Source organism: Anastrepha ludens, chromosome 6 (genome assembly GCF_028408465.1).
Source record: "Anastrepha ludens isolate Willacy chromosome 6, idAnaLude1.1, whole genome shotgun sequence".
Taxonomy (NCBI): domain Eukaryota; kingdom Metazoa; phylum Arthropoda; class Insecta; order Diptera; family Tephritidae; genus Anastrepha; species Anastrepha ludens.
Window position 1 is genome coordinate 37,678,064 of NC_071502.1, and position 25,659 is coordinate 37,703,722.

Genomic DNA, 25,659 nt, shown 5'->3' on the forward strand with positions numbered 1-25,659 from the left:
GTATAATTTATTTTTATTGAAGGAATGAGTTTAGAGAAATATATTTTGTTCAATAAATAATTTGACCTACATATAAGTCTTGTACTATATTATTGAAATTTTTGTTATTTTCGTAAGTTATTTATAAGACTTCAAAAATATATATATGCAAAAATAGATATAATAAAATATATGTATATATCCTGATGTTCTAAGATTAGTTTTCATTAATTTCCTCTTCGTTGAAATTATTTATATATAAATAATCGAAATTATTCGATTACTCTCTGAAATACCAGTTTTCAATAGAAATGGTTACATTTTGATCTAACAACTTGTTAGTAAATAACTCCAACACTAACAAATGACAGGGACTATCAAGCAGAGTTGCCATTTCCAAACGGATTTTTATTTAACATATTCTATTCGGGAATTTGCCTGCATATAAATTAACTAGTAAGGAAAAATTATTTATAGTGCAAATTTAATCCCATAAAATCAATCGAAAACAGATATATATCAGTAATAAAACCTTTAAACCCTTCCGTAACCGGCACTCCAATTCGATTTGTTGGCTGCGCTGACGTCTTGTTATGTGACGCCTGTCAATTTGACATATTTTTTGCTTAGCTTGTTTGTGGTTGTGAGAGTACGCTTTTGTCGCAAATTTGTGTATTTTCAATAGTTCCTAATTTTGATTGTATTTTTGTGGGCATTTTGTACTTTGTGAAGATTTTTAAATAAATGTGCTGCCTATAAGTTTTTGTACTATTAAAAGAACTAGCATTTGTAAATTGTGCAATGGCCTGTTTGTTATGCCTTGAAGATGGCACAATGCCGGCACAGCGTTTCATTGATATTTTCTCTGATGAAGGTTGCAAATTAAATGTCTGCAGCATAATTGCTAAGCATCTCTGGTTAAAAGTAAGTAATATAAAATAATATTTTAGTCAATAACAACAGTGCATATTTAAGCCGGAGAGAGATATATTTTCGGGTCAACGCCTGTGTTGGACCTGCTGGGAAGCTTTGCGTGATTTCCATATATTCTATCAACGTGTGGCCGAGGTGCACAATCGTGCAGATTGGAAGACTCCCTTTGGCCGTATTGAGCAAGAGCAAGAGAACGATCCATTGCCTCAAGAAATCCAGCTTAAATCGGAAGATGGTACCGTTTCCGAAGAAAAGTTGCAAAATTCTGTTGAAGAGGGAGGAAATTTATTCGACTCAGGTACGTGTAAATAAATTACATCTATATCGGGTATATAATATGTAATTATATTTTTTAGAAGTAAAATTGGAGGTTTATGATTTAGATTTATTACCACAAATCGAAATCATTGAAGAAAACACTACAATAAGTGAAAGAGCTCAACGAGCAAAACGTCGTGGGCGTCCACCCAAAGATACCAGTGCAAAACCATCAACAACTAAACGTATCAAACGAGAATCGTCACCGCTGCCACTTGCCAATGATGATGACTCTGAAACCGAATTGCCTTTATCTGTCTTATTTAATGCAGGCATCAAGACAGATAACAGCGAGGATATCAAGCGCACGACTGAAGTTACACCCGAAAAAGAGGAGACAAAAACCGATAAGGAAGTGACATCTACCCCCAACCCTGAAACACAAAAAAGACGACGTGGTAGGCCGAGAAAAGTACGAAGCGAAGAAGAGACACCTTTAAAGATCATGAAGCTCAAGGATAAGGAAAAATTTGACAACAAAGATAATACCCAATCAGAAATAAAAACTGAACAGCCTATATTGAATAGTGACGAAGATGATGACGGCAATGACCATGACTTCAGCGCTGCCGTCGGTGGTTGCTCTGGAACAGAAGACAGCATGGACTCCAGTAGCGAAAATACAGACTCTGGTGAAAGTCTGCCTGACTTCGAACCAAAGCCACAGTATGCGGTTATTCCGAAAAAAAAAGTTGTTAAGCCGAAAAAGTATCGTAAGCGTCCGAAACCGCTTGTGCCCCCTAAACGAATGTCACGAGAAGAGATTGAAGCTAAGCGGGCACAACAAGATGAGTACGATAGAGTAATTAGGCAATTTTTTGGACGATTTGCTTGCCCGAAGTGCGAGCTGTTGGTACAAAATTTTGCTGAAATACGTGGCCATTTTCGAGCTTCGCATAACGAGGATCCGGGATATATGATGTGTTGCGGACGTAAATTTCCCCAAAGAAAAGCATTAGCCGAACACATATATTTACATTGGAATCCAGAGCATTTCAAATGCACAACATGTGGTAGGCTTTTCACTGACAGTCGTAACCTGGAGCAACATGAAGAGGCGCATGTTAATCCGCCAGAACCAAAAGAGCGGAAAATGTTCCAGTGTGACAAGTGTCCGAAAGTATTTACAACAAAGGCTGCATTTGAGCACCATTCCTTTTCAAAGCATGTGCCCAAGTCCGAGTTTAAATTTTCATGTACGCAATGCAATAAAAAGTAAGTTGAAATAATTTTCCTAAAATTATTTTTGTATTATATTTTACGCCAAATAACTCAAAATTATATTTAAATTAGACTTCCGACACAGCGAAAACTTAAAGACCACATGAAATACAATCATGATCCGGAAAGCACAATCATATGCGACAAATGCGGTAAACAGGTGCGCACTCAGTACTTGAAGAAACACCATCAGCTGGAGCATTCGGAGCAACCACGTCCAGTTCCACAACCAATGCAGTGTCAAATATGTGGCACTTGGTTGCGACATATGTCTGGCCTTAAACAACATATGAAATCAATTCATGAGGATCCCGGCGGTGAACATCGTTGTCAGATTTGTAATAAAGTTTCGACAACGGCACGCGCGCTCAGGCGTCATGTTTACCTCAACCATGAATGTGAACGAAAGTTCAAATGTACCATGTGTGAAAAGGCCTTCAAACGGCCGCAAGACCTTAGAGTAAGATTATTAGATATGACTCAACATAGTTCCTTTCTACTTAGACACGCAATTTATGATTACAGGAACATACCTCGACACATACCGGTGAAGTGTTATACACCTGCCCCAATTGCCCAATGACTTTCTTCTCCAATGCTAATATGTATAAGCATCGACAGAGATTGCATCGTGCTGAATGGGAAGCTGACAGAAAAAAACCTAGACATATAGCAAATATTATGGCTCAGGCTATGGGTGCAACAGCTGCTTTAAAAGCAAAGCAGGCAGTAGGGGCTACATCAGCTTTCTTCGCACAAAAAATTAACACTAGTGGCAGCACGGTTAGCGCAGAAAGAATTATCCCCAATCCGGAACCCATGCAACATAATCTACAAATGACTATACAGTAGGATAAAGCAATGAGATTTAAAAAATGTATTACTATCACCAGAAATATTTAGATCTAGTAAAGTAAATTTAAGTCAATCCCAAGGTTTTGAACTTGGCTAGTTATTAATAAACTGTATGAGTATGTGTACATATAAATAAATACATGCTTCAAAAGAGTATATACATATATTTAATTTGATTGATATTCCCGTTTTTGAAGGAAATACTAAATAAAAGATTTTTAGTTTTTAATATCAACAGTTTGTGAAATTTAGGTTTACAAATTTTATTAAGCTTTGTATAATTTCTGTACTGTATAAACAAAATCTCGAAAATAAAAGAGTGTGTACGCTAGTACATTTATTTTATATCATCTTGTGGTATATTTATTGTCGCTGTCATATAATCCTCCCGATGCAGCTCGGCCCATACACGAGCCACTGAAGGATTAAGTGTTTTTCGAAACACCATGCAAGTGATATGTGGCAATTTCTCAAAACAAATTCGGTAGAAACCCAAAGTGCCTAATGCATATCGCCAGTTTTTCATTAATTTTGCGTTTTTACCTACATGTTGGGAGTCGGGAGTTATAATTATAAGAATGCCTTCCGATCGCAATAGCTCGTGAGCTTTGCGACAGCAATGTAGACGTTCTTCCGGTGAAGGTATGTACTCTAAAAGAAGACTAAATATGACACAATCGAAATGTTCACAAGGTAAACGTTGTACTGTTTCAAATTCTGTGACAACTTGCTCGCTTTTATCTATGACTATTTGTAAGAAATCACCTTTTAAGACATCGCTTGTGGCTGGGCATAAATCAATTGCTGTAACATTAAAATTTTGCTCTTTGGAGAATGGGTTAAAACAGCTGCCTACATCCAGTACATTTATACAATCTGGAATAGTTAGTTTTGGGTAATTGATGTCTATGGTTTGAATGTCAGTGTAGGACATCGCCAATCGTGTTTCACGGTTGCGTTTCTCAAGAAATGTTTCTTTAGTAAAAAAATATGATTTGCAATAATCAGTTATCCATTTCACTCGACTACGTGCAAATAAGTTCGGATTTGTGGTATTTGATTCCCATATAGATGCTAAACGGTGCATAGCTGTCGAGTATTGTTGCAATAGAGTAGTGTTCTGCAAATGTTCATTCCACGCTTCGTTCATCCCCTTCACTTTGGATTGAGATCTCAAATTTTCGTGGCAATCCTTTATTATCGTTGCGAGTCGCATGTGCTCCTCTTTTATATCATCGCCACTATGGTCAACCATCCTTTCAACTTGCGCTGTAAATAATTACTTCGTCTAAATCTCACCACTAAAACTACAAATTAATTTAATAGAATCAGCTGTTGTCCGGTTAAGTCTTCGTTTAGTGTTCTCAATCGATCAAAAGTATTTTCAAAATATTAAGGTGTATTCGTTACATTTCCGGCAATAATTCTCCAATAGTGAAATTCTCTCCAAAAAGAAAAATATTCGAAATAGTAAAAGTATAGGAAACCAGTAAATACTTGAAAGTTTCACGGTAAAAAAGAAAATTCTAAAAATCTGGGCATCACGTTTTACACATTCCGTAGAATACACGGTATATTTACTTCGTCCCTATCTAAATTCTTTATAATAACTTTTTCCAGTGCTGTCTAAATTTTCTCTTGCATGAACTGGCCTTGGCACCAACTGTAACCAACTGTGCTCGATCAGCTTTTTTTCTGCCACTCAACATTTTCCCCCTCAAAATGAAATGTTAGTTTGCCTCTTAATTTCCCATAATTTCCAAAGTTATAGGCCTTTGCGCCCGTTGCAGCATCGCATTTGACTGACGTGACCTGTAAAACTTTCCGTGTACCGCAATGAAAGTATTACCGCATATAAACAAACCGCATATAAATAAACCGCATGAAAACAAATCACTTGAGCAGCAGCAGTTCTTAAGCTGTCACTTGAGCAACCCGTCTCCTTTGGTATGGTCCCCCTATGTTTATCATCAATCTACTAAGTAGGGATGCTATCTTAGCGGCTTTCTTTGCTGCGTGTTTTACTTGATTCCAGTCTTATGCCTAGGTACTTTAAAACTATTTTTGTGATCAACGTATTGGAGCAAGTTTGCATGCTTCTTCTAGTAGAATGTGCTTCTTGGTTAGCAGCCGCAAAGTCGCAGCTCCCGAATTTGGTGGGTGTCCTTACCGAGCATTGTCCGTTACATAGCCATGCTTAATAAGGATGACCGGCGCAGTTAATTCTGATTAAAATTGAAGTGTGACAGACAGTTGTTACGCGGATTACTGAGCAACTCATTTGTTTATTGCAGTTTATTGGATGGTTTTGTCATGAAAAGTTGGACCGCAGGCCACAAATACGGGTACTAGATGCCCTGATACTAAGAAATAATTATTGCTATTTCTCAAACTGCTCCGAAATATAAAAACAATTAATGCAGTTTTGAACGTGTTAGTGCAAACTAGTATTGCATCCAATCTTTTTTATTCTTCTCTTTAAATGTTTCGTTATTTTTTGTTCGCAAAATATATTAACTGCAATGTTGCCATCGAAAATTCCCCTAAATTATGAGAGCTAAGTCTTGTTGTCAATCCACATAAGTTGCATTTAATTCCTGAGACAATCCAGAATTAATTCCACCGCCTGTCTAAGCTATGACCTACAAAGCACTTAAAATATTGAACAAATCAAAAAAGTTTTCGAACATTACAGATAGAAGATATATTCTTAATGCAAAATTTTTTAGTACTTATTTTCATTAGTGTTTCGCATGGATTTTTAATGCAAAAAATATTTAGCTTTTAGTTGTATTTAGGTAGAGAATTTTGTATGAATAAATGCAAGTTTAGCGTGCAGTACTGACCTCTTAACGAGGACTTAAAAAGCAGAAAGCCACCATTTGGCATGTATAAAGAAACAAAAAACACTATAGCCAATATTCTAGCTGGCAACTTTCTTCATAATATAAACAATGAGATTCACCTTGGATTCGGTTGTAAAATAAACTTATCTTAATAAAGAGTTGCACTTTATTACCTACAATTTGACTATAAATTCGAAAGATGTTTGATAAATTGTCCTGTATATTATGCTTGGAAAAAGGTAGTCCTTTCAGTGACCAAATAAATATAGATTCTGAAGAGCTGCAGTCTGTGAATGTCCGTGAAATTATCGAAAAACATTTCAAGGAAGAGGTAAGGCTTCCGGTAGAGATGTGATTTTAATTTAAAGGTAATTCTTCTTTATAGCTGAGCATGTTGGCATACATTTCAACGAAAGTTGTATGTAATCAATGTTGGGAATTGGTTCAATCTTTTCATGAATTCTATGTGCGTGTGCAGAACGCACACTTGGCAGCAAGAAACACTCTGAAATCATTACAAGAGCTAGAGATAGCCATTACAGAAATAAAAACGGAGACTGGTGCAATAGACCAGTTAGCATCACCTCCAACCCGTAAACGTGGCCGCCTTCGTCGTCAAAAGACGACTGAGGATTCTTATGATCGTCAACCAATTGCCTTAAAAGAATGCAGTGTCAGAGTTGAACAACTGACATTCCCATATTGCAATAGTAGTAAAGACAGCCAGCAAGACAAAAATATAAAAAATGGATATATTAAGATAGAAACAATCCTAGAGGAGAAGACAGACTTAAATAACCTACTCAAATCATCTTATGTCGACAGTGGTTTAAAGAACCCAATACCACCCCAATATGAAAATGTTTTGGAGCAATCTCTACCGCTAAAAAAGGTGTGTACTAAGAAAAAGGTAAAAAGAAAACTAACCAACCAAAAGATAGAGCCAAAACAAGCAAAAAACGCACCACATAGAACATCTGATGACCAGGATGAATTCATTGCTCAACATTTTAAATTAGCCTGCTTTCTTTGTCAAAAATCTCTAATAGATTTTAGAGAACTAAAAATTCATTATCGCAAACAACACCAAACCAAAGGATATGTAAAGTGTTGTGGAAAGAAATTACTCTACCGAGGTGTACTCGTTGATCATATTCATGTTCATAACAACCCAGAGTACTTCAAATGCGAACATTGTGGCAAACTGATGTCCGACCGTAGAGGGCTCGAAACGCATATTCAATTTTTCCATGGATCCAGAGAACGTATTTATCATTGTAATATTTGTTCTAAAAGATTCTTTCGTCGTGAAGTTCTTGCTCGACATTATCTTATACATGCTCCTGATGAAGAAAAGATCGTTAAGTGTACGCAATGTGAGAAAACGTAAGTTCAAAATTCATGTTTGTTTTTCTTTATTATATTAATGTTATTATACTAATTTAAGGTTCTGTAATGAATACAATATGAAACAACATTTAAAGCTGGTCCATCTACATTCGTATGCAAAAATATGTGACATTTGTGGAAAATCCTTCCATAGTGGTGGAGCATTTCGCCGACACCAAGAAGAACATTCCGGTTTACCGAAGTCACTGATTAAATGCGAATTATGTGACTCGGAACTTACGACAAAGTATGTCTTGGCTCGTCACATGAAAGTAATGCACACCGAGAAGTATCAAAAACCCCAGGTTTGCCCCATTTGCTCTAAAGTATCTCCAACTCTTCGGGCCCACCATACCCATTTTAAATATATGCACGCCACAGAAAAAAAACATGTCTGCAAACTTTGTGACAAAGCCTTTAAAAGGCCCAGCCACTTGCGAGTGAATATTTGTACACCCGAAAGTTGTTATATCGTATTTAAAATGTATATTTAAATTTTTAGGAGCACATGACGACACATACTGGTGAAGTTTTGTATACATGTACATTTTGTCCCCAAACGTTTAACTCTAACGCAAATATGTACGCTCATCGTAAGCGGAAACACCCAACGGAATGGGCAGAAAAATGTACAAAAAAAAGAGGTTCTACTGGAACTGGACAACTAATCCAAAAAGATTTGGAATCTGTAATAGAATCGGCGGATGCAGAAGAATCAAAATAAACAGAAGTTAGTTTTATAATTCAATATCTACCTTCGTAAATACAGAAAGCTTTTAAATTTATCTCTAACTATTTGTTTATTTAAAACAGCAATCATTCCCATTATTTTTGGAGCACGATTTCATTAATGTAGAGGCCTCAGCAGGCTTCGAAGTAGCGCATTCGCTTTACGCGATTATCCAAAGTCTTGGTGACAGTTTCCTGTTCTATTATTCACTTTAAGTACCTAAATCACTAATAGATTGTTGGCATAACATTGGTCTTTCCCGGCACCTCATAAAGAAGTCTAACGGCGCCAAATAGCACAATTGCGGTGTTAGTATTCTACAGGTCCAACAGGTATCAGTACGAACAATAAATAACAGGAAGAAGAGGAAAACAAGGCGAATTGAATAATATAGGTGGTGGCTTCCCAGGGCAGTATGAAATTTAAGCAGAACACCCAAAGAACATAAAGAACGGATGACGCGTTTGTGTAATTTCTTGTGATTGGGAGTTTCTATTGGTTTCGCAGACTCTTCCTCTTCATAAACAACTAATATCTTTCCTTTTGTTAAATTTCACAAATCGCTACTACGAAGCCATTCTTCTTTAATTTTTGTCTTGTATTGCGAAGGAAACAGATGTCAGACTTGGAAAACTCCCGAAAAATTAAGTACCTGTTTTTTAATTGCACCACCTTATATACTCAATTTGCCTTGGTTGTACCTGTAAAACTGCATAACAAACAATCTTACTATAAACATATGTAATTTTAGGTAGCTCTATTCCTGCGCTGCCAAGATATGTTTATATATATATTACCAACTGCTTCATATATCCGCCAGTTGCTAACTCTTGGGGAAACGAACAGGCCAAGGCAACATTTTTTAAATAAGAATTGTTACGGCAAAGAGACGAAAACAATGGAATCGATGACATATAGATAATAATAATAATAAGAGGCTTAATACGCTATTATCTCATTATTCCCAGTGGTTTCACTGTCGTGATGTGTTACAATATGTTATGTGCAACAACATCAAGACGCACACTACAAACAGGAGCCCAAACACGCAAAATGGGTGCAAGCGACAATTACATATACACATAAATGTTTAATCTTACCTTATTTATAATTAACGCAATTTTTGTAAAATCAATAAATAATACTCAGCAGTATTATTATTATTATTATTATTATTATTATTAAATTTGTATAATAACAAGTTATACAAATATAAGAAGGCAGCAGCACTAGCAGCATGGGCCATCGGCTGATCAGCCGTATTTTATAATTATAATTGGCTACATTTCAGTCAGATTTTTGGCTACGAAGTAAATTTTTTGAGTGGCAACACCGAACCCAATTATTCGAGGTGGCAACTTTTTTCATCATATAAACAATGAGATTCATCTTGGATTCAGCTGTAAAATAAATTTATCTACGTAAAGAATTGCACTTTATTAGCTACAAATTCGAAAGATGTTTGATAAATTGTCCTGTATACTGTGCTTGGAAAACCGTAGTCTTTTCAGTGACCAAATAAATATAGATTCTGAAGAGCTGCAATCTGTGAAAGTCCGTGAAATTATCGAAAAGCATTTCAAGGAAGAGGTGAGGCTTCCTGGTAGAGATGTGAATTTAATTTAACGGTACTATTTCTTTATAGCTAAGCATGTTGGCATATTTTTCTACGAAAGTTGTATGCAATCAATGTTGGGAATTTGTACAATCTTTTCATGAATTCTATGTGCGTGTGCAGAACGCACACTTGGCAGCAAGTAACACTCTGAAATCATTACAAGAGCTAGAGATAACTGATACAGATATAAAAGTAGAGCCTGATGCAATAGACGAGTTAGCATCACCTCCAAAACGTCGTCGTGGCCGTCCTCGTCGACAAACGACGACAGAGGATTCTTTACATACATTCCCATATAACAACAATAGCAAAGATAACCAGCAAGATAAAAATATAGAAAAAGTAGATATTAAAAGTGAAATATTGCCAGAGGAAACGCCAGACGGAACTTATTCTTCGAAATTATCTGATGACGAAAATGAATTAGGAAGTCCAACACTTTCAAGTCCTAACGACCCTCAAGATGTAGTGCATTCTTTAACACCGAAAAAGAAGGTTCGTACTAAAAAACGGTTAAAAAGAAAACGAAGTGAGCAAAAGAGAGAGCCAAAACAAAAAAATAAACCACGGCATAAAACATCGGACTATGATGAATACATTGCTCAACATTTTAAGTTAGAATGCTTTCTTTGTCAAGAATCTCTAACAGATTTTAGAGAAGTAAAAATTCATTATCGGGAACAGCATCAAACAGATGGATATGTAAAATGTTGTGGAAAGAAGTTTCTTAAACGAGGTCTACTCGTTGACCATATCCACTTTCATAACGACCCCGAATACTTCAAATGTCAGCATTGCGACAAATTGATGTCCGACTATCGAGGGCTCGAAACGCATATTAAAATTTTCCATAGCTCAAGAGAACATATTTATCATTGTGACATTTGTTCTAAACGATTCTTTCGCCGTGAAGTCCTTGCTCGGCATTCTTTAATACATGCTTCAGATGAACAAAAGATTGTTAAGTGTACGCAATGTGAGAAAACGTAGGTTCAAAATTCATGTTTGTTTTGCTTCTGTTTTTATTCGTTACAATAATGTAATTATACTAACGATAGATTCCGTAATGAACACAATATGAGACAGCATTTAAAGATGATCCATCTACATTTGGATGACAAAATATGTGATATTTGTGGAAAATCTTTTCACAGCGGCCAAGCATTTCGCCGACACCAGGAAGAACATTCTGATTTACCGAGATCTCTGATTAAATGCGAATTATGTGATGCTGAACTTACCACAAAGTACGGTTTGGCCCGTCACATGAAAGTAATGCACACGGAGGAGTATCAAACACCTCAGGTCTGTCCCATTTGCTCAAAAGTGTCACCAACCCTTCCAGCGCATCAAACACATTTTAAATATATGCACGCCACAGAAAAAAAACATGTCTGCAAACTTTGTGACAAAGCCTTTAAAAGATCGAAGGACTTACGAGTGAATATTTTTACATACGAAAGTTTTTATATCGTATTTAAAATGTATATTTAAATTTTTAGGAGCACATGACGACACATACTGGTGAAGTTTTGTATACATGTGCATTTTGTCCACAAACGTTTAACTCTAACGCAAATATGTACGCTCATCGTAAGCGGAAACACCCAAAGGAATGGGCAGAAAAATGTGCGAAGAAAAGAAGTTCCACTGGAATTGGACAACTAATCCAAAAAGATTTGGAATCTTTAATAGAATCGTCGGGTGCAGAAGAACCAAAATAAATGAAAAATCTTGAATTTTATGATAATTCATTAGGTCTGTTCATGTAAAAATTATCAAGTAAGTTGCCAGTAACTTATTTAAAAAAGTATATGAGCGCAAAACTAGTAAAAATTGCAAGTTTTACGAACAGCTGATTCAATTGTTGGGTTGAATTTTTTAAGTTGAGCTACCTCTTATTAAATTAAAAAGAAAAAAATAATGTAAATGAAACAAAATAATAATAAAAAATAATGGTTTTATTTTTTCCACAAGAATTATATTGCTGTTATAATCACAGCTTCCTTCATATTTTCCTTGCTTCCGTCTATAAATGTATGTATATATATTGCCAAATTAGTTAATAACCAAGAAGTGCAAGCTTAAAACACAAAAGTACATTCAATGTTTTCAATTTGTATTTTGGAAACTGCAGCAACAATGAGTAGAGGCTGGAGGCAGAAGTACATACCTTTATATCATAGACAGGTTCCTATTAAATATATGACTTCAAACAAACTGTATAAATTTAGTGTTTATTTTTACTTTGCGATCAGCTGCTTTTCTCACTTGAAAATTCTTACAAGTAAGAACGTGAAATGTAATTTTGCTCTCTCACTTTCCACTTCTTTGCAAGTTTTTTGGATACATTAACAGTAAGAATTGTTACAAATTATTTGCTTCATGAACAGACCTAATTCTACATTAGAAAACACAGAACGCTCTTCAATTTAGTTAAGAACAAACGAGCTACATATATGTAAGTATATCTTTAATGATATGAGTAAAAAATTAATGAATATCAGTTGCGTCATTTGGCAAAACAAATAAACCATCTCAATACTAACATATACGGGCATTTAAATACACGAACTTGTATAATTTGGTACATTAGAAACTATATGCAATCGTTTCTGGAACTGTGAAGTGAAGTACTCTAAGTAGTGAACAATCGAAAATCTCTAAATAATGAAACGTAACAAAAAAGAAGAAACCCATAAATAATCAGGTACTCGTTTCTCTTACGAGTGTTTTTGAAGTTCCTGAGTGATAATAAATAAAGAGAACCATTATGCCCTAGTAGAAATCCACTTCATTTAAGAAAAAATATGAAGTTATAGAAAAAATAGCAAAAGACATTAGTGTTTAATATTAGCAGAAAATTGGAAACGTTGCGTGAAAAGACAAAAAATTGAGAATTTTTACACGACAGTCGATTTCACGTTACCGGGCCGACACTGATTTATATCTGGCCTATGAGCGCCACTGCGTTAATATTTACTCATTCAAATCAGGCATTTGAAAATTAACAAAGTTTTGTAGAGTTCGCTTTGCAAACTATGATTCATTTAAATACATCGTGAAACAAAGCATGAATCTAATTTATTAAAATATACGAAAGCGATTCAATGAAGATCGGGGGATACTAACATATTAGTATGAAATATTTTGAATCGAATTTTAAGATAGGTTCATTTCGATTATTTCAGTGATTTTAGCTACATTTTCTTTAACATGAAAAATGCCTGAACGTAATTAGCCGTTAAAATGTCGGCACCATAAACATTATTCACAATTTCCGCGGCCTGACTTTTATTTTCGCCTTTAATAGAAACTTTTTTTTTTTTGGTGTAAGGTGTTTAAGTATCTTAAGTTGTTTCTGTTATTTTATCTGTTCAAACTTTCAATAATGCCAAAGCTACGTAAACTTTTAACAAATCTCCAAGCTTCATTAGTATTGGAGTTACGATTCATATAATTTATTTCACATTTTCAATTTCAACTATGATTGGGAGATGGTGACTCTTTCCTAAGGAAAAAGGCTGAACCTTCCATGAGCATTTGTTTTCGACACAGATCAGAGTCAGGTCAAGAACTGAACCCTCTATGTCCTTCAAATTTTTTTTGAAGGTTAATTCACTATTATTTCGACTCCTAAGTTTGGAATCATGAAGCAACTTGATCATTTTGTTACCCTTATTAGAGCCAATGGAGTCCCCCCACAATCCCCAGGAATAAAAACATTATCAAACTTTTCTAAAAGCTCTAGAAAAAGAGGTTTAAAAAAAATAAATTAAACCTAAATACATATGTATTATAAACAAGAGTTTTTATGTCTCTTATTCTGAATCTTGTTATCCTACCACATCGGTGGTTCTAGTTTATCCAATCGAAGTGAAATTATTGATCCTGGTGTGGTATTTGACTTTAGATTCTCTTTTCAAAGACATTTAAGTTACACCATTGCAAAGTCATATTCTGAACCTGCTTTCATTTGATGTTTTAATTCGGGCATTATTGATCTACGCACCCTAAAGAAGTTATATACCTTTCGCATTTGGAATACGTGGTCTATATTTGGATACCATATTATGCTTGTAATATTAGTAGGCTTGAACGTGCCCAGTAATCCTTTGCGCGTTATGCTTTGCATACCAATTGAATTTACCTGATCCTATAAAAGTCGGTTCTCATTAATCTAAAAATACTTGATATTAACCTATTGGTTAAAGCCAATTATGCTTCCAATGATCTGATTTCTAGAACTGTGAAAGAATATAATTCGCTTTCAAATCGTATTAGTCTAGATTTTTCTTCCATAAAGACCACTTCAAAATGTTAGTATTCTCTAATATTCTTTTTCGGTAAAGCCTAAGAGACGTTACATTTTGTGCATTCATTAAAATGAAATACGTAAATTATAAGTTTAAGAGTTTTGTGATTAAATTATTTATAATTAAACTGTTTTTCTTCTTATTCGCGCTTAAAATTGGAATGTGATTGCATAGGCAAATGTATTTGCATTTAATTTTAATAGATATAATTAGAATATTAGCATAAAAATCGGTAAAAACACGCGTGTGAGTGTTTATTTGGTGATTTATAGTGAAATGTTAAAAAATATAGAGTGTAATGTGGCAAATTATACTGATGTTCCCAAGGGCATTTTGAATGTAAATAATTAAAAAATTATTATTTCCCGATTAATTTAAAGTTATAAAGAGTGTTCCTTAACACCTCACTAACATCTCCACCAAGTTTTATTAAAAAAAACATTATAGTTTGCCAGAAATTCCAACATCGGCATTGTTCTAAATTCCAGCCCTGTTTTTATAGTATGTAAGAAATACTGCATTTTTAGATTATTAAATGAATAAATAAATATCATGTAATATAATATGATAATAGGTGGCAACTTTCTTCATCATATAAACAATGAGATTCATCTTGGATTCAGTTATAAAATAAATTTATCTACGTAAAGAATTGCACTTTATTAGCTACAAATTCGAAAGATGTTTGATAAATTGTCCTGTATACTGTGCTTGGAAAAATGTAGTCCTTTCAGTGGCGAAATAAATATAGATTCTGAAGAGCTGCAATCTGTGAAAGTCAGTGAAATTATCGAAAAGCATTTCAAGGAAGAGGTGAGGCTTCCTGGTAGAGATGTGATTTTAATTTAAAGGTAATTCTTCTTTATAGCTGAGCATGTTGGCATACATTTCAACGAAAGTTGTATGTAATCAGTGTTGGGAATTGGTCCAATCTTTTCATGAATTCTATGTGCGTGTGCAGAACGCACACTTGGCAGCAAGTAACACTCAGAAATCATTACAAGAGCTAGAGATAACCGATACAGAAATAAAAGTAGAGCCTGATGCAAGAGACGAGTTAGCATCACCTCCAAAACGTCGTCGTGGCCGACCTCGTCGTCAAAAAGTGACTGAGAATTCTTTAGAGTGTCTGCCGATTGCCTTAAAAGAATGCAGTGTTAGAATTGAGCAACTGACATTTCCAAATAGCAATAATATTCAAGATAACCAGCAAGATAAAAATATAGAAGAAGTAGATATTAAAAGTGAAATATTGCCAGAGGAAACGGCAGACGGAACTTATTCTTCGAAATTATCTGATGACGGAAATGAATTAGGAAGTCCAACACCTCCAAGCCCTAACGACATCTTCATGGTGCGTTCTTTACAGTTGAAAAAGAAGGTTCGTACTAAAAATAGGTTAAAAAGAAAGCAAAGTGAACAAAAGCGAGAGCCAAAACAAAAAAATAAACCACGGCATAAAACATCGGACTATGATGACTTCATTGCTCAACATTTTAAATTAGTCTGCTTTCTTTGCCAAAAACCTCTAACAGATTTTAGAGAAGTAAATATTCATTATCGGGAACAGCATCAAACAAATGGATATGTAAAATGTTGCGGAAAGAAATTTCTTAAACGAGGTATACTCGTTGACCATATCTACTTTCATAACGACCCCGAATACTTCAAATGTCAGCATTGCGAAAAATTATTGGCCGACCGTCGTGGGCTTGAAACGCATATTCAATTTTTTCATGGCTCTAGAGAACGTATTTATCATTGTGACATTTGTTCTAAACGATTCTTTCGTCGTGAAGTTCTTGCTCGACATTCTTTAATACATGCTTCAGATGAACAAAAGATTGTTAAGTGTTCGCAATGTGAGAAAACGTAGGTTCAAAATTCATGTTTGTTTTGCTTCTGTTTTTATTCGTTACAATAATGTAATTATACTAATTACAGGTTCTGTAATGAATACAAAATGACACAGCATTTAAAGCTGGTTCATCTACATTTATATGCCAAAATATGTGACATCTGTGGAAAATCCTTTCACGGAAGCGAAGCATTTCGCCGACACCAGGAAGAACATTCTGATTTACCGAGATCACTGATTAAATGCGAATTATGTGACGCTGAACTTACGACAAAGTACGGTTTGGCCCGTCACATGAAAGTAATGCACACGGAGGAGTATCAAACACCTCAGGTCTGTCCCATTTGCTCAAAAGTGTCACCAACCCTTCCAGCGCATCAAACACATTTTAAATACATGCACGCCACAGAAAAAAAACATGTCTGCAAACTTTGTGACAAAGCCTTTAAAAGTCCCAAGGACTTGCGAGTGAATATTTTTACATACGAAAGTTTGTATATCGTATTTAATATGTGTATTTAAATTTTTAGGAGCACATGACGACACATACTGGTGAAGTTTTGTATACATGTACATTTTGTCCACAAACGTTTAACTCTAACGCAAATATGTACGCTCATCGTAAGCGAAAACACCCAAAGGAATGGGCAGAAAAATGTCCGAAGAAAAGAAGTTCCACTGGAATTGGACAACTAATCCAAAAAGATTTGGAATCTATAATAGAATCGGCGGATGCAGAAGAATCAAAATAAATGTAAAATCTTTAATATTTATATCAATTGCAAAAATTGGGAAAACAAATAAACTATCTGAATACTAACATACATATAAGGGCATTGTGAATACACAGAGTGGAGTCCCGAATTGTATAATTTTGATATATTATATTAGAAACTATATGCAAATTTTTAAAAGCAACAAAAAAAGAAACCCAGAAATAATCAGAAAGAAAAACATGTACATACTCGGTTCTCCACAAATTGTGCATTGGTTCTTAATGATTGATTTGATTTCTTTTTTTTTGCCGAGTGCAGACCGTTTGATGAGTGTGCTTTTTATAAGTATTTTTAAAGTTTCTGAATGCTAATAAATTGATAGTACTCGTACCATCATGCCTTAGTAGAAATCTAGGCCATTAAAGAAAAAATGTGAAATTATTGAAAAAATAGGAAAAGGAGTTAATGTCTCATCTTTGGCAAGAATATTGGAGTAGCTAAATCGCCGTAGCCGAATGAGTTGGTGTCTGACTACCATTCGGGAGTATAGGCTTGAATCCCTGTGTATCAAACCTCCTAGTGTATTTCTGTCTTTTTCATGTCAAAAAATTATTTGCCGTTCGGTGTCGACTTACAACCGTAAGTCAATATCAAGACACACCCCACATATATATGAGAAGTTCAGCCAAACACGTAACAAAAGCGTGTGGAGTGTTTTGGATCGTTATCTTGTTGAAACTCCCAAATCAATGGTATTTCTTCTTTGGCATATGGAAGCATAACATTATTTAAAATATTTACGTAGTCCGCAGCGCACATCTTATCTTTAATCCAGAATAAAGGACCAACTCCTGCCGACGAAAAACATCCCCAAAGTAGTATATTACCACATCCATACTTCACGTTCTTCAACGTGTGCTTTGGATCGAATGCAGAGTTTTTAGGTCGTCTTACATGTACCTTGCCATCAGACCCAAACAAATTAATCTTTGTTTCATCTGACCATAATACGTTTTTCCAATTTGCACGCAGTAGATGTTTCTTTGCAAACGATAATCTGTAGGTTATGTTTTTTCTGCTAAGGCATGGTACTTTTCTTGCACTATAGGCCTTTAATCCCCCAGATATTAATCTATTTCGGATTGTTCGACTGCTTACTGGCGCTTGTAAAACATTTTTCAATTCTTCTGAGGATAAAAATGGTTTTTTATCGATTCTCGTATAAGCAGTTGGTCAAACTTCTTTGATGTTGCGCACTTTCGTCCTCGTTTTTCCTCTGTAATTTTAAAATTAATCGCAGAAAACACCTATTTTTTGAGCATTTCATTAAATCGGCAATCCGTGACATAGAAATGTCATCACTTTTTAGTTTTTTTATAATTTCTCTTTCATTAACAGTACAGTGTTTACCACGTCCCATTCTGAATGCAATATTCATAAGATAAGAAATATTTTATGAACAAGACAATAATAAATATAATTTTATACATACCTTTCCAACAAAATATCAAACAGTTTAAAAATAACAGTATATTATTAATTTTAACTGTAGCTATTCAAATTTTTCCGAAACGTTTCTATTTTTTTTTTTCAACTAAAACACGCGGTTCTGCACCAAAAAGAATACTGAGCCTAAATATTTGCGATTATGCACATAAAAACAAGACAAAATAAAGTACCGTTATCAAACAGTATTACACAGTGTGTGTCTGCATAAATAGGTACATACTTACAAACTAAAAATTTTATGTGAAATATGAAGTGATTGTCGTTTCTATTAATTTTTCCAACACTGTATATCATTAAAGTGTAAGAAAGCGATTCCATGTCAATCGCCGGATACTTAGTATTTTCACTATTTTGAATCGAATTACATAAAATAACAACATGGAAGTTTAAACAAATAAAAATCGATAGCGCCAAATAAATCGATATAATGAAATACTTTTACAACCGATACTGTTAAAACAGTCATTGATAATTTTGCAGATTTAACTTGTGCATTATTCGCGTCTTGTTGTTTATAAATTGGTATTTATTCACTGTACGGAATGTTTTACGAGCAATCGTGTTTATTGTGCTTGGAAAAAACCAGCGCAACTGATGGTCGAATAAATATTGATTCTGATGATCCGCAATCAGTAAAGATTCATGAGGCAATTAAACAACATTTTAGAGAAGAGGTAAAATTTCTTGCAGCAGAAGTTGTACTCTTTCAAAAATATTTTATCTTATAGCTCAGTATGATACCTTTTTTAACAACCAAAGTCGTGTGTAACCAATGCTGGGAATTGGTACAATCTTTTGATGAATTTTATGTTCGTGTACAGAAGGCGCACTTAGCAGCGAGCGACAAACTTAAATTTTTGCAAGAGATGGAGATAGAAGTAAAAGAAATTAAAGTGGAAACGAACACGTTAGAGGAGTTTATTTCTCTTCCAAATCGTCGAAGTAAACACTCACGCGGTCTGGAAACTGTTGAGAAAAATGTGGAGTACAAGTCAATTGTTACACAGGAAAACGGATATAACACTGAACAGGATCAGGATGTAAATGAAGAAAATCTTGTTATAAAGTGTGAAGTTATACAAGATGATACATTAGATGCAAAAATTTCACCGCAGATTTTAGAAGATGAGAGTGAATCACGGAGCTCAGTATCAGAAGACGTTAAAAAGCATGAAGAAGAGAAGGCATTGCAACGTGCCCCACATAAAATATTGCGGGCTAAAGGAAGGCCAAGAAAAAAACGGGCAAAAGAAAAGAGAGAAACAAAGCAACAAAATAAAAAGCGACATAAAACTACGGGCTATGATGAATTTATTGCACAAAATTTTACATTAATCTGCTTTCTTTGTCAAAAGTCTCTAACAGACTTTAAGGAATTAAAAAGTCATTTTCGCAAGCACCACCAAACAATTGGATATGTAATGTGTTGTGGCAAGAAATTACTTAACCGAGGTGTGCTTGTTGATCATATCAATGTTCACAACAACCCAGAATATTTCAAATGTCAACACTGCGAGAAGGTATTATGTGATCGAAATGGTCTCGAAAAGCATTTGCAGTATTTTCATGGATCCAGAGAACGTACTTATCATTGCACTATTTGCTCCAAAAGCTTTTTCAGCAGTAAAGTTCTAGCTCGACATTGTCTAATACATGCACCAGACGAACAGAAAAATATTAAGTGCACACAATGCGATAAAGCGTAAGTGAAATAATTATAAAAGACCCTACTGTTAACATTGCGTAATTTTACAATTTTACGTATAGATTCAGTAATAAGTACAGCATGAAACAACACTTAGCGCTTGTTCATCTAAATTTATATGCGAAGATATGTGATATTTGTGGCAAGGCTTTAAACGGAAATGAAGCATTTCGACGGCATCAGGAGGAACATGCTGGTATACCCGCGTCCTCTGTGAAGTGTAATTTATGTAATGCAGAGCTTAAGACAAAATACGGATTGGCGCGGCACATGAAAACTATGCATACCGAGAAGTATCAAACTCCCCAAGTCTGTCCATTTTGCTCTAAATTATCTCCAACTCTAATGGCACATAGAAGCCATATTGAGTATATGCACCTCAATAAAAAAAAGCATGCCTGCAAGCTTTGTGACAAAGCATTCAAATCGCCAAAAAGCCTACAAGTAAATACTGCTGACCCATTTTGTTAATGCATTTAACTTAAGTATGTATTTTAATTCTATAGGAACATATGACAACACATACAGGAGAAGTTTTCTGTACTTGCACATTTTGTCCCCAAACGTTCAATTCTAAATCGAACATGTACACTCATCGTAAACGAAAGCATCCAAAAGAATGGGCAGAAAAATGTGCAAAAAAAAGAAATTCCACTGGAATTGGGCAAAATATTCAAAAAGATGTGACACCCATGATAGAGCTGTCTGATGCAAGCAAAGCACATGTTTAATGATATAAATTAGGAAATAGTAATTACTGAAGTTGGCAAAATAAATAAATTATTTGAATCCGTTTCCATACATAAAATGTGATCGCGAAATATCTTTAACCATTGGAAATTATAGCACTTTAGAAACTATTCGGTGCACGAAATGGTATAAAGTTTAAAATTTGTAATAGGGTTAAACCATTTAGTAAACCCAAAGACTCAAATTTGGGGGTGGAAAGAAGAGAGAAGTGGAATCATCTCAGTAAGTGGTCGAGGTGAGAATGATGTCTTTTTGTGGTCTTTTCTCGAATACACAAAAAGGAAAAGACACGAAGTGCAAGAGCACGGAAACAATGGTACAAATGCCAGGCGAAGTGAATACTGGCGAATGATGCTGGAAGAAAAAATAAGCTGGATGGGATGAAAATTTCTCTTTCGACGTGTTTGATTTATATTTGAAAATTCATGGCAATTATTTTTTATACCATAATACTATCTTCTTAATTCTCGAGACTATTTGTCTAGCAACAACGATTTATTATTGAAAAGAAGCCGCAAATGAAAAGGTTCGATACTGAAAGTACTTAATTTCGAGTAAGCAAACCACATTTAACGATCCAGTTCGTGATACTGCTACAACAACAACAACTACATGCACTTCGTGATAGAATTTCAGCCAAGGCGAATCTATTCATGGTGATTGCTAGTGCCATGGTTTAGTAGTACAAAAACAAAATTTGAAAGTATTTTGTTTTTCTTTTTATCTTACAGATTCTCAAAGCAAGGTGATTATTTCTAAGGAGGGTAAATTTGACAGAAAACATTTTTTAGCTTCAGAGCTTTGATTAAAAAATAAAAACAAAATCATGATTAACCCTTTGCACTCGATTTATTTTCAAAGTTGTTGCGTGTCAACTTGTTATTATTTTTAGCTAAATGAATTAAAGTAATTTACAGTCGTAGAATTCAACGTATTATATTTATTTCATTAATTATTAATATAAAATGTTTTATTTTTTGTAATCTTTTACAGTGTGATACTTTTTAAAACAATTTCCAACGTGAAGAAAAGGATGTCTTTCGCATGTTTCGCAGAAATAAACAGTTGTCTTCCTTTCGCCCTTAGCTTTTCTGTTAGAACAGACCATACAATCATTATGTTTTTTTCCCGGATGAGGTACTAAAATGTGGAGTTTTCCATCAAGTCGATTCTCTACATCTGATGTTGATTCCGTGCACGACTTGCACTCGATTAACAAAACTTGACAAATTATAACTGTAAGATCTCGAATACCGTATGTATTTTACAGTTATTTAGTGCTATTGGTTACAGGCATACATTAGTATTGTCACCTCCAGTGTGACATACGAGTTGTAGAGTAAATAAGTATTGTCACCTCCAGTGTGACATACGAGTTGTAGAGTAAATTAGTATTGTCACCTCCAGTGTGACATACGAGTGCAAAGGGTTAAATTAAATTGCTCTAATACATTATTTTGACGCATTAAAAATGTAAAAACGCTAGCTCCATGCCCAACTGCAGGGATCGGACAACCGCACTAATTTAAAGGCATCCGAAAAAAACATTGCGAGGGTCTGAAAAATATCGACTTGAATGGTATCGATTCATCATTAGATCGAGTGAATTTTCACAAACATGTAATTTCACTAATTTTGTTTGTTTTGTATTGCGAAGGGATACTCAATAGGTGGGTTCATTACAAGGATGACAGAATACAAGATTGCGCCTTCCGAATTCGTCGTGGCGCAAGCACTCATGTATAAGCAAACAAAAGGAAGGTTAATTTCTTATTTGTGAAGAATAAGAGTGAGCGAAAGCAATGGAAACAACCAAACAAACGAGTGGACCCACCCACAAATCTCCAAGCTTCATTAGTATTGGAGTTACGATTCATATAATTTATTTCACATTTTCAATTTCAACTATGATTGGGAGATGGTGACTCTTTCCTAAGGAAAAAGGCTGAACCTTCCATGAGCATTTGTTTTCGACACAGATCAGAGTCAGGTCAAGAACTGAACCCTCTATGTCCTTCAAATTTTTTTTGAAGGTTAATTCACTATTATTTCGACTCCTAAGTTTGGAATCATGAAGCAACTTGATCATTTTGTTACCCTTATTAGAGCCAATGGAGTCCCCCCACAATCCCCAGGAATAAAAACATTATCAAACTTTTCTAAAAGCTCTAGAAAAAGAGGTTTAAAAAAAATAAATTAAACCTAAATACATATGTATTATAAACAAGAGTTTTTATGTCTCTTATTCTGAATCTTGTTATCCTACCACATCGGTGGTTCTAGTTTATCCAATCGAAGTGAAATTATTGATCCTGGTGTGGTATTTGACTTTAGATTCTCTTTTCAAAGACATTTAAGTTACACCATTGCAAAGTCATATTCTGAACCTGCTTTCATTTGATGTTTTAATTCGGGCATTATTGATCTACGCACCCTAAAGAAGTTATATACCTTTCGCATTTGGAATACGTGGTCTATATTTGGATACCATATTATGCTTGTAATATTAGTAGGCTTGAACGTGCCCAGTAATCCTTTGCGCGTTATGCTTTGCATACCAATTGAATTTACCTGATCCTATAAAAGTCGTGAAGTTCTTGCTCGACATTCTTTAATACATGCTTCAGATGAACAAAAGATTGTTAAGTGTTCGCAATGTGAGAAAACGTAGGTTCAAAATTCATGTTTGTTTTGCTTCTGTTTTTATTCGTTACAATAATGTAATTATACTAATTACAGGTTCTGTAATGAATACAAAATGACACAGCATTTAAAGCTGGTTCATCTACATTTATATGCCAAAATATGTGACATCTGTGGAAAATCCTTTCACGGAAGCGAAGCATTTCGCCGACACCAGGAAGAACATTCTGATTTACCGAGATCACTGATTAAATGCGAATTATGTGACGCTGAACTTACGACAAAGTACGGTTTGGCCCGTCACATGAAAGTAATGCACACGGAGGAGTATCAAACACCTCAGGTCTGTCCCATTTGCTCAAAAGTGTCACCAACCCTTCCAGCGCATCAAACACATTTTAAATACATGCACGCCACAGAAAAAAAACATGTCTGCAAACTTTGTGACAAAGCCTTTAAAAGTCCCAAGGACTTGCGAGTGAATATTTTTACATACGAAAGTTTGTATATCGTATTTAATATGTGTATTTAAATTTTTAGGAGCACATGACGACACATACTGGTGAAGTTTTGTATACATGTACATTTTGTCCACAAACGTTTAACTCTAACGCAAATATGTACGCTCATCGTAAGCGAAAACACCCAAAGGAATGGGCAGAAAAATGTCCGAAGAAAAGAAGTTCCACTGGAATTGGACAACTAATCCAAAAAGATTTGGAATCTATAATAGAATCGGCGGATGCAGAAGAATCAAAATAAATGTAAAATCTTTAATATTTATATCAATTGCAAAAATTGGGAAAACAAATAAACTATCTGAATACTAACATACATATAAGGGCATTGTGAATACACAGAGTGGAGTCCCGAATTGTATAATTTTGATATATTATATTAGAAACTATATGCAAATTTTTAAAAGCAACAAAAAAAGAAACCCAGAAATAATCAGAAAGAAAAACATGTACATACTCGGTTCTCCACAAATTGTGCATTGGTTCTTAATGATTGATTTGATTTCTTTTTTTTTGCCGAGTGCAGACCGTTTGATGAGTGTGCTTTTTATAAGTATTTTTAAAGTTTCTGAATGCTAATAAATTGATAGTACTCGTACCATCATGCCTTAGTAGAAATCTAGGCCATTAAAGAAAAAATGTGAAATTATTGAAAAAATAGGAAAAGGAGTTAATGTCTCATCTTTGGCAAGAATATTGGAGTAGCTAAATCGCCGTAGCCGAATGAGTTGGTGTCTGACTACCATTCGGGAGTATAGGCTTGAATCCCTGTGTATCAAACCTCCTAGTGTATTTCTGTCTTTTTCATGTCAAAAAATTATTTGCCGTTCGGTGTCGACTTACAACCGTAAGTCAATATCAAGACACACCCCACATATATATGAGAAGTTCAGCCAAACACGTAACAAAAGCGTGTGGAGTGTTTTGGATCGTTATCTTGTTGAAACTCCCAAATCAATGGTATTTCTTCTTTGGCATATGGAAGCATAACATTATTTAAAATATTTACGTAGTCCGCAGCGCACATCTTATCTTTAATCCAGAATAAAGGACCAACTCCTGCCGACGAAAAACATCCCCAAAGTAGTATATTACCACATCCATACTTCACGTTCTTCAACGTGTGCTTTGGATCGAATGCAGAGTTTTTAGGTCGTCTTACATGTACCTTGCCATCAGACCCAAACAAATTAATCTTTGTTTCATCTGACCATAATACGTTTTTCCAATTTGCACGCAGTAGATGTTTCTTTGCAAACGATAATCTGTAGGTTATGTTTTTTCTGCTAAGGCATGGTACTTTTCTTGCACTATAGGCCTTTAATCCCCCAGATATTAATCTATTTCGGATTGTTCGACTGCTTACTGGCGCTTGTAAAACATTTTTCAATTCTTCTGAGGATAAAAATGGTTTTTTATCGATTCTCGTATAAGCAGTTGGTCAAACTTCTTTGATGTTGCGCACTTTCGTCCTCGTTTTTCCTCTGTAATTTTAAAATTAATCGCAGAAAACACCTATTTTTTGAGCATTTCATTAAATCGGCAATCCGTGACATAGAAATGTCATCACTTTTTAGTTTTTTTATAATTTCTCTTTCATTAACAGTACAGTGTTTACCACGTCCCATTCTGAATGCAATATTCATAAGATAAGAAATATTTTATGAACAAGACAATAATAAATATAATTTTATACATACCTTTCCAACAAAATATCAAACAGTTTAAAAATAACAGTATATTATTAATTTTAAC

At 34.7% G+C, this 25,659-nt stretch overlaps 7 protein-coding genes across 7 annotated transcripts in view; 5 read left to right on the forward strand and 2 right to left on the reverse strand.

The window, feature by feature from the left end:
- Positions 1 to 8,367, reverse strand: part of LOC128866188 (32 kDa beta-galactoside-binding lectin) — a 34,826-nt gene extending 26,459 nt beyond the window's left edge. The window contains exon 1 of the mRNA XM_054106720.1: positions 8,297 to 8,367. Coding sequence (XP_053962695.1) covers positions 8,297 to 8,367 — 71 coding nt within the window. The remainder of the gene's footprint in view (positions 1 to 8,296) is intronic.
- LOC128866183 (zinc finger protein 892) lies at positions 621 to 3,462 on the forward strand. Its single transcript, XM_054106710.1, has 5 exons — positions 621 to 903; positions 955 to 1,210; positions 1,269 to 2,445; positions 2,524 to 2,911; positions 2,977 to 3,462. The coding sequence occupies exons 1-5, from the start codon at positions 781 to 783 to the stop codon at positions 3,301 to 3,303; spliced, it is 2,271 nt and encodes a 756-aa protein (XP_053962685.1). The 5' UTR covers positions 621 to 780; the 3' UTR covers positions 3,304 to 3,462.
- On the reverse strand, positions 3,570 to 4,614 carry LOC128866190 (S-adenosylmethionine sensor upstream of mTORC1). Its single transcript, XM_054106722.1, has 2 exons — positions 4,072 to 4,614; positions 3,570 to 3,957 (listed from the first exon to the last, which is right to left on the reverse strand). Exons 1-2 carry the CDS (start codon positions 4,559 to 4,561, stop codon positions 3,644 to 3,646), a joined length of 804 nt encoding a protein of 267 aa, XP_053962697.1. The 5' UTR covers positions 4,562 to 4,614; the 3' UTR covers positions 3,570 to 3,643.
- On the forward strand, positions 6,235 to 8,326 carry LOC128866187 (transcription factor grauzone-like). Its single transcript, XM_054106716.1, has 4 exons — positions 6,235 to 6,483; positions 6,538 to 7,538; positions 7,600 to 7,981; positions 8,044 to 8,326. Exons 1-4 carry the CDS (start codon positions 6,352 to 6,354, stop codon positions 8,263 to 8,265), a joined length of 1,737 nt encoding a protein of 578 aa, XP_053962691.1. The 5' UTR covers positions 6,235 to 6,351; the 3' UTR covers positions 8,266 to 8,326.
- A 1,362-nt stretch (positions 8,368 to 9,729) lies between the features above and the next one.
- LOC128867015 (uncharacterized) lies at positions 9,730 to 20,840 on the forward strand. The gene is made up of 10 exons (XM_054108107.1): positions 9,730 to 9,861; positions 9,917 to 10,875; positions 10,948 to 11,329; positions 11,392 to 11,610; positions 14,872 to 15,018; positions 15,074 to 15,586; positions 18,807 to 18,962; positions 19,017 to 19,990; positions 20,056 to 20,437; positions 20,500 to 20,840. Exons 1-10 carry the CDS (start codon positions 9,730 to 9,732, stop codon positions 20,722 to 20,724), a joined length of 4,089 nt encoding a protein of 1,362 aa, XP_053964082.1. The 3' UTR covers positions 20,725 to 20,840.
- Positions 14,804 to 16,887, forward strand: LOC128866186 (transcription factor grauzone-like). The gene is made up of 4 exons (XM_054106715.1): positions 14,804 to 15,018; positions 15,074 to 16,077; positions 16,150 to 16,531; positions 16,594 to 16,887. Exons 1-4 carry the CDS (start codon positions 14,887 to 14,889, stop codon positions 16,813 to 16,815), a joined length of 1,740 nt encoding a protein of 579 aa, XP_053962690.1. The 5' UTR covers positions 14,804 to 14,886; the 3' UTR covers positions 16,816 to 16,887.
- A 2,494-nt stretch (positions 20,841 to 23,334) lies between the features above and the next one.
- On the forward strand, positions 23,335 to 24,220 carry LOC128866193 (transcription factor grauzone-like). Its single transcript, XM_054106728.1, has 3 exons — positions 23,335 to 23,410; positions 23,483 to 23,864; positions 23,927 to 24,220. Exons 2-3 carry the CDS (start codon positions 23,502 to 23,504, stop codon positions 24,146 to 24,148), a joined length of 585 nt encoding a protein of 194 aa, XP_053962703.1. The 5' UTR covers positions 23,335 to 23,410; positions 23,483 to 23,501; the 3' UTR covers positions 24,149 to 24,220.
- The last annotated feature ends 1,439 nt before the right edge of the window (positions 24,221 to 25,659 follow it).

What these genes read in the sequence shown, in the direction of transcription:
- LOC128866183 (XM_054106710.1), top strand. Translation starts at nt 781, where the DNA reads ATGGCCTGTTTGTTATGCCTTGAAGATGGCACAATGCCGGCACAGCGT. An exon ending in AGGAAATTTATTCGACTCAG is followed by an intron (nt 1,211 to 1,268) that starts GTACGTGTAAAT and finishes TATATTTTTTAG; the next exon opens with AAGTAAAATTGGAGGTTTAT. An exon ending in AACGGCCGCAAGACCTTAGA is followed by an intron (nt 2,912 to 2,976) that starts GTAAGATTATTA and finishes TTATGATTACAG; the next exon opens with GAACATACCTCGACACATAC.
- LOC128866190 (XM_054106722.1), bottom strand. Translation starts at nt 4,561, where the DNA reads ATGGTTGACCATAGTGGCGATGATATAAAAGAGGAGCACATGCGACTC. An exon ending in CACAAGCGATGTCTTAAAAG is followed by an intron (nt 3,958 to 4,071) that starts GTGATTTCTTAC and finishes GTCTTCTTTTAG; the next exon opens with AGTACATACCTTCACCGGAA.
- LOC128866187 (XM_054106716.1), top strand. Translation starts at nt 6,352, where the DNA reads ATGTTTGATAAATTGTCCTGTATATTATGCTTGGAAAAAGGTAGTCCT. An exon ending in TGTACGCAATGTGAGAAAAC is followed by an intron (nt 7,539 to 7,599) that starts GTAAGTTCAAAA and finishes TACTAATTTAAG; the next exon opens with GTTCTGTAATGAATACAATA. An exon ending in AAAGGCCCAGCCACTTGCGA is followed by an intron (nt 7,982 to 8,043) that starts GTGAATATTTGT and finishes TTAAATTTTTAG; the next exon opens with GAGCACATGACGACACATAC.
- LOC128867015 (XM_054108107.1), top strand. Translation starts at nt 9,730, where the DNA reads ATGTTTGATAAATTGTCCTGTATACTGTGCTTGGAAAACCGTAGTCTT. An exon ending in CTTTACAGTTGAAAAAGAAG is followed by an intron (nt 15,587 to 18,806) that starts GTTCGTACTAAA and finishes TGTTGTTTATAA; the next exon opens with ATTGGTATTTATTCACTGTA. An exon ending in AATCGCCAAAAAGCCTACAA is followed by an intron (nt 20,438 to 20,499) that starts GTAAATACTGCT and finishes TTAATTCTATAG; the next exon opens with GAACATATGACAACACATAC.
- LOC128866186 (XM_054106715.1), top strand. Translation starts at nt 14,887, where the DNA reads ATGTTTGATAAATTGTCCTGTATACTGTGCTTGGAAAAATGTAGTCCT. An exon ending in AAAAGCATTTCAAGGAAGAG is followed by an intron (nt 15,019 to 15,073) that starts GTGAGGCTTCCT and finishes TCTTCTTTATAG; the next exon opens with CTGAGCATGTTGGCATACAT. An exon ending in AAAGTCCCAAGGACTTGCGA is followed by an intron (nt 16,532 to 16,593) that starts GTGAATATTTTT and finishes TTAAATTTTTAG; the next exon opens with GAGCACATGACGACACATAC.
- LOC128866193 (XM_054106728.1), top strand. Translation starts at nt 23,502, where the DNA reads ATGACACAGCATTTAAAGCTGGTTCATCTACATTTATATGCCAAAATA. An exon ending in AAAGTCCCAAGGACTTGCGA is followed by an intron (nt 23,865 to 23,926) that starts GTGAATATTTTT and finishes TTAAATTTTTAG; the next exon opens with GAGCACATGACGACACATAC.